This window comes from Artemia sp. Qi Xiang Cuo, chromosome 18 (genome assembly GCF_049724085.1).
Source record: "Artemia sp. Qi Xiang Cuo chromosome 18, ASM4972408v1, whole genome shotgun sequence".
Taxonomy (NCBI): Eukaryota; Metazoa; Arthropoda; class Branchiopoda; order Anostraca; family Artemiidae; genus Artemia; species Artemia sp. Qi Xiang Cuo.
The window spans coordinates 59,470,373-59,482,568 of record NC_142811.1 but is presented as its reverse complement, the minus strand read 5'-3'; the positions used below and the strand labels follow the sequence as shown (position 1 = coordinate 59,482,568).

At 33.6% G+C, this 12,196-nt stretch overlaps 1 protein-coding gene across 1 annotated transcript in view; it reads right to left on the bottom strand.

Annotated features, from left to right (window-relative positions):
• shi (dynamin-1 shibire) overlaps positions 1 to 12,196 on the bottom strand; it is a 169,858-nt gene that overhangs the window by 20,670 nt on the left and 136,992 nt on the right. Inside the window, exons 15-16 of the mRNA XM_089104675.1 lie at positions 6,620 to 6,823; positions 1,400 to 1,557 (exon numbers count right to left, since the gene is read on the bottom strand). Of these exons, the coding sequence (XP_088960801.1) occupies positions 1,400 to 1,557; positions 6,620 to 6,823 (362 nt within the window). The remainder of the gene's footprint in view (positions 1 to 1,399; positions 1,558 to 6,619; positions 6,824 to 12,196) is intronic.

Genomic DNA, 12,196 nt, shown 5'->3' with positions numbered 1-12,196 from the left:
TATATATATGTGCGGAACTTGTCCAGAAGATGGTACCAGATATCCCGAGGTTATTTTTGCATGTCCATTCCTTGGAGAACGGAACCACCAAGTTAAGCCAAAGGTGAGTCAAACGAAGTAAAAATATTTTGGTTGTCAATACTTGTCAATACAAACACCAGGTACAGCAATATTCTAAATTTATGGTAAGTTCAAAAACGTTTATCTTCTACCAAAACAACTAAAAGGAATATAATAAACCATACCTTTCTGTTTAATGAATGTTCACTTGCGTGTGTGAAAGATTCTAGATTCAATCGGTTAAAACCATAATATCCAGTCAGGGGCTCACCTAAGGAGGATAGGGGGTGTTGTAAGGTGGGGGGAGGTTCCACAGTGTCACCACCGCGTGTCAACACCTTAGAAAATTTACCTATTTACCTTGAAAATTTAGCTTGTGTGTCAGCATTTGTCGGTATGCTGGACGATTTTGTAGACATATTCTTTAAATCCCTCCTCCGAACTTAAAACTCTAGCTGCATCCCTGCATCCAGTGCGCCAAGCATGTTTTCGTTAGTAAGAGACCATAACATATGAATACAAAGTAGAGTTTTCACATTATTATGTGATTGATTAAATTCAAAGATCTGCTATTAAAATTTGGGTTTTGAATAATCAATTTCAATAAATATCTTACGCTTCTTTCAATCAGATTTTAAAGTATTTGTGTTTATGTAGCTGAACCGCCTTTTTTTAATTTTTTTTTTCTTATTTGTCACTTCCGCAAATATCCACCATTTCGTTTGTATGCTTAAACGCTGTTTATCATTCAAGTAAAGAAAATCCAACAATTCTTGTAAATGGCCTAATTTTTGGAATCCACAGTGAGTTATTGAGGCTGTTCTTTGGTGTGTAATAGACCAGGGAGAAACATACGAGTATGAATATGGACAGAGAATGGGGGGTTTAAACCTTAGGTAAAGTCTTTTTTCCGAGGGGGTATTTATCAGCAAATTATATCGGTATCGTATCAATGCAGTACCGATATATTAGTATCGGTATCGGACCCCAAAAATCCATTTCGGTCGGGCCCTAGTACTCATACCTTATTCATACTACAAGATAGTATACACCACACCTATCTGATTTTATTATTTGTTTCATCAGAACATGAACGAAGGATGTCTATCAAATTAATTAATATCAAGAAATTAGGTTACCGATTCAATAGATCAAAATTCGAAGAATGGCCTGAATTTTTGGAGGAAATCACCTTCCATAATATTTGACAAAATAACCTTTTCTTGTAAAATTCGAACCTAAACATTCTCTTGGCGGTTTCAGACCCCCTCATCCCCCGTTATCTTATAGCCTATCTCTACAGTGTGATCGGATGAATTGATTGAAACAAAAGACTCACTTGACCCAATCATCTTTCACTGGGGGAGGAATGGGAGTGCCAACTGTTGCCATAGACACATCCCCAATAATCTTCAAAGCTTCTTTGCAGGCATGGTACATACGAAGCATTTCTTCTCGTTTTTGAGCCTCTTCTTGGCTTTCCTCCATCATGCTTGACTAATTAGACAGAAATCAGTAATTAATAGCATTGTAATATAACAATAAAAATAATAAACTGTATTGAACCTCAACCTAAAAGGCTGTTTGAGAATTACTCCAACTTTCTGTAATGCTTAACTTTAATAAACAAATTCAATACTCCTCTGGGTACTTTATACCGACCACAATGTGTTCTTGATCTGTTGTAAAACCGGTTTCTCTGTGGGCACTCGGAGATAATTAGCTTAGCCTGAGTGAGATAAACTACCGTGCAGGTATATTTTAATTAAATATTTAATATATAGAGTTGGTTATGTATTTAATATATGTGCTTATGGTAGTTTTTGTGCTATTTTAGCACATTTTGATCCCCATTTTAATAATTGATTTAATTTTTTAGTTTATGTTTATCCTTTAACATCTGTTTTATTATTGTAATTGTTCTGACGGTGCTTATGCTAGCTTTTGTGCTATTTTAGCCAATAAATCATTTTCTATTCTATTCAAAAATATAATGCGTTCTGGGTGACCTGCTTTCCATAACTTTCTGTTGTAGTTTCCATAATTTTGTAAGTAAAGCATTACATTTTCATCAAATTTTGATGTATGTCATTATGATCAACCTTACTTCACTTCTTGAGTAGGGTCGCTCTAATAAATAAGTACCGTCCTCTCGTATATAGTCTGTCAACCTTTTTATTGTCATTACCCCCCCCCCCCCAAAACGGTGGATTCCGGACTTTGTGAAGCGGAAGAGGTGGTGGCATGTTGCGTAAACTTCCATTCTAAATAAAACCTAGCATACATTTTTGATACTGACAGTGAAATACCTCTTATCCATCATTCACCTGTTAGTCTTGTAGAGCTATCTACAAAGCTACATTTGTAGAAGCATTGTCAATATTATACGACGAGTTCTCACCTCCTATTTTTACTATTAGCAAATCTATCAATAACACTTGCTACACATATGCCAATACTAAAGTGAAGATGAAGGGGGCCGATTTCAGTGAGTATTAGTTGTAAGTGGTACAGCATTAGTGGCAGAACATTAGGCAAGAGCATTAGTGGCAGTAGTCGTTTATTTTTTTTTTCTTGGCCACGTTTTCAAGGTATCTCGTACAACATATCAAAACTCACGTCCAAGTCTGGCCTTAGCCAGTGTTGTCTGGTATGTGTGCAATCTGTATCCATTCCTCTAATTTAGTGTAGTTTCTACCAATTGGCTATTAAAACTGAGTTCGGCTAGCGACGTAAGTAATTTCGTAAAACGTGATTATTTGTTAGTGATTATTTGATTAATTGTAAAATAATTATTTGCAAAAGTGATTATTGTAAACAGTAAAAAGTGATTATTTGTAAAAATTAGAAAGTTAAAAACACTATAAATATTAATACTGGACTAATTTAGGCAACTTAATTTTGCTAATCTGGCATCCGTGAGGAATCCAAAAAAAAATTGGCAACCGCGTCTCTTTCACCCTTGTAAATCTTAACAAAGCTATTTACTAAGCTGAATTTATAGAAACCCTATCAGTCTTATATTATGAACAACTTTATATTATATTATTTAATTATATTATATTATTAATTAATTATATTATATTACTAATTAATTATATTATATAATTATATTATATTATTTTATTATATTAATTATATTATATTATTAAATGAACAACAACAGTAAACATACGAGGTGCGGTAGAAAAGTAATAAGAGTAGTTTTTTTCTTAACAACTTTTTATTCCACTCAAACATCAATGGAGACGTTGCCCCACTGTTCGTGGCTGCGCTGGAAGCCCTCAAAATTTATGGTCTTCAGCATGTCTGTTACAGTCTTTTGAATGGTTTCTAAAGTTCCAAAAGACAGCCAATCATTTTAGTCACTTCAAAAAGGCACTAGAATTATAATTTCCGTTTGAACGAGCCCTCTCCCAATGTTCTGCGACCATTGGTTCAATATGGTCACCCCTTGGACAACAAACAAAAAAACAAATAAACACCCATCTGTGATCTTCCTTCTGGCAAGAAAAAAAAAAAATACAAAATTCCATTTTTTTTAAGATGAGAGCTTGAAACCTCTACAGTAAATTATTTGATATGCTGAATCTTATGGTACAATTTTCATTAAGATTCCTTGACTTTTGGGGGGTATTTCCCCCTTTACCAAAAACCAGACAAAATTTCTCAGGCTCTTAGCTTTTGATAAGCAACACTAAACTTAATTAATCTTGTATATTTGGAATCAGAATAAAAAGCAAATTCTTTTGATGTACCTATGGATATCAAAATTCTGTTGTTTAGAGTTTCGGTTAATATTGAGATGTTACATGACGCACAACGAAAACACAACTTCACTAATCGCAGTCTTACAACGTCGCGCTGTTAACGGACAGAATAAAAACTTGAACTGAAAAATACACAAACACAACACAACTACAACATCATGTACCCTGCTACCACTAACTTAATACTCAGCTCCTTCCTTAACACATATCAATCAAAATAAAACACTTAATTTAATCATTCAATACTATTTTAATCTGTCAACTATGCATCCTATTAAATCAATAATTAAAATCATGTTGTGAAAACCATTTATTCTACAACAACCCTTTAAAATTTTCTAAATCACTAATAATATTCTCATTTAACGAATTCCATAAGTTAGCCCCTCGAAAAACAAGAGAAAATACTGACCTAGGCGTAACCAAATTATTAACATACATTTTATTCATTGACCTTGTGCCATGGGAATGAACCTTATTAATTTGTGTGAACACTCTTAAAAAAGGAACGAACTTACCTATGACGCAATTATACATGAAAATATCAGTATAAAAATCAAGAACTGTTTCAAGAAATCAAAAACCTTAAGAAATGTTTGTAGTCTGTTGAAAATTTCCTATTTCTGATCCACAAATAGTGGATATAGTAATTCAGTATTTTCTTCTTTTTTTTAAACATATTTTACCACAAAGCGTTGTATAGAGCAGTTCATTAGGCAATTATTAAAGGAGAGGATGGGTCTAATACTAAATCTCTTCAGTGGGTCTTGAACTGAAGGGTCATGACACACGTAATATCTCAAGGACAAGAGTGCAGAGTTGCCAGATCACGGGCAGTATCCCCAGTCTCATTAATTTTCTACTACACCTCGCATTTAACTATCTGTAATTTTTTTCGAAAATAGAACTATAATTTTGCTAAAATGGCATACTGCCATTTTCTGGGGTGAAAAACGATCTAGATACGTTACGACTTTGATAAAATTCGTTTCCCCCTCCCAGCCCGTTAATATTTTTCGTAAATCGTCAGCTAATGAAAGTTATAGACCCCCAAAAGGTTGAAACCCTTGAGCAGAAATAGGAGGTGGAAAACGCAATTCTTTTTTAGGAAAACCTTTTTTTCCCTTTTTTTTAGAGCCTTTAAAAGAAAAATATTTAAGTTTGATAGCTGTGAAGTTAGCCGGGGATTCACATTAAATGCTACACATTGTGGCAGAAAAATTACAGTAATATTTTGTATACCGAGCTTCACTCGATGATTATTTTTCATTTAATAAGATTGTTCATGATAATATAAAAGTTAGTTTTTCGGTGTTGAACAACAACCTAGATAAATTACAACTCATAAATTACAAGAAATTCGTTTAGGGCTTAAATTAATTTTGGAAAAAAAATTTCCTGTGAATGACGTCACATAAACCCAGACGTCCAATACCCTAATAGTTTTGCTTGCTACAGCAAATAAAATCAAATGAAACTAAAGTTGTTTCGCGAAGATAATTAAAAAAAAACTTTCTTTCTATTTACCTGGCGAATCTCAATCTGGGGAATCGTTGCTACTATTACATAACTAATTCTCACCCCCTACTTCCAATATTAACAAATCAACAGCACTATCAACAATAATTTCACGGTGAAGATGGAGGAGGGCCCAGTGAGTCTTTCTTCCGTCATTTCGACAAAAAAAAAGAGAGTCACCTCGCGGTCCAATAAAATAATCACTATAAGTCAGTAAATCAAACTATTAAACATGATGCTTGGCTTGCATCTAATCTTCAATCTTGCAATCTTCAATCTTCAATCTTTCAATCTTCTAATCTTACATCTAATCTTCAAACATGATGCTTGGTAAATCGAATCTTCAGTCAAAAGGAGGAATGATCCGCTTGGGTTGACGTTGACACAAATACCAGCACAAAATTAAAATACAGTAGACTGTCAAAATGGAACTTGTCTGGGTATAGTTATTAAATACCCAGGAAGGCTCGCCGTCATTTTCTTGTCCCGGTATAAATACAGGAACCTATATGATACACTCATTGTAGAGGAAGCTGCTGGGTGTTTACCAGGAATTCAAACAATGAGTTGAGATACGTAGTTATAAATCATAAATAGTATTATACAGTAAATATTAATTTAAGAACATGTTTTCTTTGAATAAGTTTTAAAAAGGAAAATAAAACCTATTATACTAAATCCTTTTTTAGATTCCCCAGCAAACTTCCCCACTCCAACGGAATTTGTGGCCCTCTTGGCCCACGAGATAATCGGTGTAAGTTTGAAGCTGATCAGAAAATATAGCTTTCAGGCCTTTCTCTCGCCCTGATTCAAGCGGTTGGGCCCCAAACCAAAAAATTTATTTCCATAAAGAAGGTGTAGCATACCCCTGAAAGTGTAGTTGTCTTTAGGAATCAAAAGATTATTAACGTGTCAATTTTTATTAGTTAGTTTTACTAAGTATAACATAGTTATATAGTTAGTTTACTAGTTATGCAGGTATAATATAAGTTACATAGTTTATTAGTTATTGTATTGTATTGGTTATATAGTTAGTATAATATAGTAAGTTACTAAATTATTTTCACGGTTCAAAATGGTGATTTTAGAAACAGCCACAAGAAAAGTCCAAAAACAATCGTGGATTCAAGGTACAAATAGACCTAATATGGCTCCGGGGGACAAAAATATTTAATTTTTCATGTCCACGGTACTTTAAATATTGGTTTAAATATTTTGATGCTCAGGTCAGCACTAAGATAGTGTTGTTAATATATTGTTTAAATACTTACTGTATCGCACATATAGAGGCTAGCCAGCAAATCCGAATTAATGAAATCTTTGGTATTATTGATCATTAGATGCATCACGGTCTTTGGCACGAGATCCCGAGTTGTTTTGGTAACAATTTTCATGTAGGAATCGACTAAATTGCGAATTGTCTCCACTTGTCGCTCTAACTGAGGATCCATCGACGTTCCACTTTCATTACTCGTCTAAAAAAGACATTAGTTAAAGATCGCCAAAAGCCAAAGCTACAACTTTCACTTAGGCTCTCTGAAATGTGCACCAGGTGGCACAAAGTGGATAACCCATCTTTAGGTTTAATGCAAAGGTCGGCTCTGACAAAGCCTCTTTAATTTTACCAACATATATAGATGGCGCTTAGTAACATAGAGCCTTCATGGTCAATAAGGTTACAAGGACTGTTGGCAGCCTTAGTAATACATAAGTGAGAGACACAAAAGAGATAGCTGGAAAATTCAGACAGATTTTTCTATCTTAGATTACCTGAAATTAAGAGAGAATAAAAAAAAAATGATCTATTTTGTTTTTCCTCTGGTTCTTACTATGACTTTAGAAACTTAAGTATAAAAAAGCAGATATTTCTGATTTTACTTAGTTTAGCTTTCGTTTAGCTTGCCAGTCAGTCCGATAGTAACTGAAACTCTAAAGAGAGAAATTGTTATAACAATTATTATAACAAGGAATTGGCTTGTTATGCTGATCCCAAATATACACAATTTATTAGGTTTAATTTTACCCATCAAAAGTAAACTTTTGATAAGTATCAGGCTCTAAAAGTGGTAACAGAAAAGACCATATTCAAGGAGAGGGGGGGGGGGGTAGGCAGTTTGACCCTCCGAATCTTTGTCTGACTCTTAAAAACGTAACAAAAATGTATATAAATTTTTCATACGTTTTATAAGGTTTTTCTTGCCACCCCTATACTCGGAACTTGAGCTTTTTTGGAAGTTCCCTATCCTCGGTACTTTCAAGGAACTATTTAATTTAATTGTTGCATCAACACTCCACGCAATTTTTGTTGAAAAGTATGCATCTTCACAAATTGAGAAAAATCTAAAGTAAAGGATCTGTAATGTGTATACTTTTTTGCATTCTGAATATTGATATTATTATTATATATATATTTTTTTTTTTTTGGGAGGGGGGGTGACTACATACTGCAGGTACAGGTCACTTGTTATTACCTTTTCTATGTACCTTTTCATTAGTTAAGGAATTTATCTCATGTTCTGAAACCATTTCTTTGGGCGAAATGAAATATTAATTAGAAAATACATATACATATTTCTTTTCTTTTTATCCATCACAGAGTAAGAATATCATGATTACATAACGACAGGATACTCCTGCGCCTAAGGGCTTAAGTTTTGTAAAGGCTTCCGATATTTATCAATTTCTAGTCAACCATTTTATTACAGGCAACCATAAAAAGCTTATTTTGGTAGGACTATTTATTTTATTTATTTTGTATCACAAAAATAAACTAATTTATCATAGGAAAATATATTATTTCACTTCATTTCTCAAGTTAGATAAAAAGTTATCAAAGAAATGCAATTTTTATCAGCTACAAAAAGAAAGCCCACAGCTGGTCACAGGGAATATATTCGTAATTTATTACATATCTAAACATATCGACGGAATTATGCCTACAGACTAAGTTTTCAAAAAGTATGCATTTTTCATTATTCAGAGAAAATATGCATATGGAAATAAAAGCCGTTGCACCGTTTCTCGCTTCCTCTTTTCTCCCTTCTTAAGAAGCATCTATTTTACATTTACCAAAAATACCATAAATATAGTTAGGTTGAAAATTGTTTTATATTCACAGTATAAAATGGAAAATTTCAAACCGAGAAATTGCAAAATGTCTTTAGAAAAAATAAGCTTGCGAAAAAATGCTATACCACTCTTTCTTTGCTCTTTTTTCCTTTTTGAGAAGGACTTATTTTACATTTTACAGAAGTCTAAATAAACATGACCCTGTTCCAAACTGTTTTACCTTGACAATATAAATGGAAGAGCTTGAACCAAGAAATTTTGACTACTTAAGAGAAAAATTAGTTTACTAAACTTTAAAGAAAAATAATTGCTGCACCGTTTTTTCTATGTGAAGAAAATTCCTTGTGAAGACAGGGTGATTCTTTCTATTATCGAAGTTATAATACATTCGTTATTTTTTTATTTGGTTTTATATTAACAACCAATCCTTGTCCTAATAGTAAATTAAGCTAGAAGGGAAATAAAGGATTTTAAGGAAAAAGGTTCTTCATAGAAAGTAATCCTTTTCTTAAGTATTCCTTTCTTCTATTAATGCTAATGCAAATACAGAAGGGGCACGCATGGATTTAACTCTAACTGAGAAAATAACTGATGCACCGGTTTTCGTATGTTTTCTTGGTTTTTATTTTATCGAAGTTATAATACGATAATGATATTGACGTTATATTTATCTGATCGGGCCACGACAAACTGAACACACACACATACACACACACAAAAATAATTTTTTGTACTAATTAAATTTCTAGTTTCCAAAAGCCGAAACTTTCGTCTTCCAATTAATTTTTTAGTCGTAATACGACACTGCACATCCGAGAAGAGACATTATGATGAAAAATGATCAAGACAGCTCCCTAATTATTAAATACTGTTGTCCAATTATCATTGTCTTCACAATATAAAGAGAAGATCTTCCACTAGTAAATTATTATTAGTATTTACTTGTAAATCCGTCATGGAAAAGACGGAAGACGGAGCATAAACAAAAGAAAAAAAAAAGAAAAATCACAATTAACACAAGAAAAAATAATTACAAGACATCAATAAGTTATTGGATTCGTACCGAACACCAAGGATGGTTCAGTATCCATAGACGAGTATTATATACAGACACTTGCTTTTCTACAAAGATAACAGCTAAGTAGAATATCCTGACAAGATAAGAGTTGCCAATCCATGGAACGAAACAAAGAAAATACTTTTTTACAAACGAAAGAAAACTGAGCAAAGTTTCAACTTATCTGATTTGAAAACATTTTCCAGAACGATGCTATGCATAAATAACATCGCTGAGCAACAGAGCAAGAAAGTTATGAAGGCAGATGGCCATTTATACATTTGTGACGAAATATACGTAAGACAGACCGATTCGACGTTCAATGTGAGGTATTAGGAGTTGTCACATATGTCTTATTGAGGAAACAATGGACAGACCAAGGTAAGTGATGTGGTCAGTTGGCTTGATCCTATTGTTCCCGAGAGAAATATCCGCTGGCGACGCTCACATTAAGTTGATGAATACGCCTTCATAAATTATCAACAATGAATTCAAGACAGAGTTTTGCAAACTTGGGTTGTAGCAATGTGAAAACGTCACTAATGCGGTGGATAGTGCGATTCAAGTATATGGTATTGTTCATATAGCAGACGAGACAAATTGAGACCGGCGAGGAAGCAAGGCATGGGAACAGTGGACTGCACACCAAGAACTCCATTTTTGAAGAGTGAAGGGGAAGTAACGGCTCATTGGCAGGTAACTTTCGTGACGTCAACAAGAGTAACTGTAAAATTGTACAGCAGAGGGCCGTCGGCTTTATTTGATAAATAAAGCATTAGGCAAACTTTAAGCCGAGAATAAATGTCACGGATATTTTAATATATAAAGGGCTTACCCCAGGTTTTTCTGAATGGAGAAGCATCGATCGGGGCGTTTGAGACAAAGAACAGAACCTGGGCACAGCCGAGATGTAGCTGGAAGCCAAATTGATCAAGCAGAACATAACACTTGGCGTCCACATGGTCGCTGAAGGGCTGTTCGAAAAGTCTGCTCAAAGTAGCAGTCATCGTTATAGGGAGGAGCTGCCCCATTCTTGGCTACCTGCCAAGAAATTTTGACCCTCAATAAGGAAAATACAAATTTTAATTTGTGACTGAATGACCTCTAACAAGTGTCCCACAAACATTTTTTCTATATAATTTGGTTGGAGCAAAAAAAAAAATCAAAAAAAAAAAAAAAAAAAAAAAAAAAAAAAAAATCAAATTCTTCATAGTAATTAATGGTAAGTAGTAACGATCCTTGTCAATAACGAAAGTATAGGAGCCTAACTGTTTATAATATTGAATAAAAGAGTCAGATTTTTATGGTGATCCTAATATGTGCTTGTTCATTAGTTATTAGAACACAAGAAAGTTCGTATAATTATTAAAAACACAAGGAAAACAACTTGATAAGGGGCAATTTAGATAAGAATATGCCGTCAAATATGAGAATAGGGTCGCGAGTTTACCTTCCTTTGGTACTGGATTTAGATATCCAACCGAGAACGAAGAAGGTGCAACTCATTGTATCGCAATCACCTGCATCAAAAGAGCAATATGGTTTGTGAGCAGCTCACTTTTCACTTTGTGAATTGCTCACTTTATGAATGCTGGAAGATTTCTTGCGTTTTAGGCACAGGATCGCTCACACTATAGAATCAACCGAAACAACAAAATTTTGGGGAAGAGAAATGCATCCAATATGTCTTCATATTCAGACTGAAGGTCGGCTGTCCTCCGACAAAACCAAGTATCTACATCTGAGGAAGTTCCGAGAAAAACGCAAAAACGTTGTTTTGCTCTGTACATTTTTACCGTCTTTATTTAAACAATAAAGTGATGATGCTCATTGTATTGTGCTGCTGATTGTTTTCACTGATAAAGAGTAATTTCTCAGATACTAGATTTTGGCGTAAATGTCGATTTCTAGTATGTACATACTAAATATGACATGAAAACATTGCTGAGCTCCTGTGCAGATACTATGTAATATCAACGAAACTAAGCATCGCAGAATAATTTCGTATGCTAGGTTTTGCCAGAGGACAGCCGAGGTTAGCATCTGGCGGAAAGAATTCAGCAGAAAAATACGAATTCCACTCGGAATCAGGAGTATCTTGAGCAGATACAAGCGCAATGGGCGGATCTCAATGCCCGTCTTCTTCAATATGCATAGTCTGGGGGGACTATTAGTAGACATTGGAATATTTATATTATTTCATTGTAATTTGGTATTTAATTAACGGAATTTAATTAACAGTGTAATTAACGGGATTTATGAAACCTAAATTACAGTAAAATGAGATTGTGTTGCTTAAGATGTTTCAGTTGCATATTAATAATTACCAGGCAAGCCACTTTTAAACCAACGTCTAAGTTAAACGAAAAAACAAAACTATAGGAAAGAAAATAAAACAGAAAAAAATTAATTTACTAACATGTAAAGAAAATAATTGACGCACCGTTTTTTACCTGTTAAGAAAAATCTAATTTTTATTTTATCAAACTTGTATATTCGTTCCTTTTCCAATTAGTTTAATGTTCGAAATCGAAACTGCAGAATTCGACTAGAGAAATTGTGATAAGAAATTATCAAGTAGATTCCTTAAGTCAGCACGAGTCAATGAAATAAATTAAAAAGTAAAATACATTCATTTAAGTAAACTACAGTAAACTAGTAGGTAAAATAAAAAATTGATCAGTAAAAATAAAAGTAGAATAAGCAAAAAGAATATTAATTC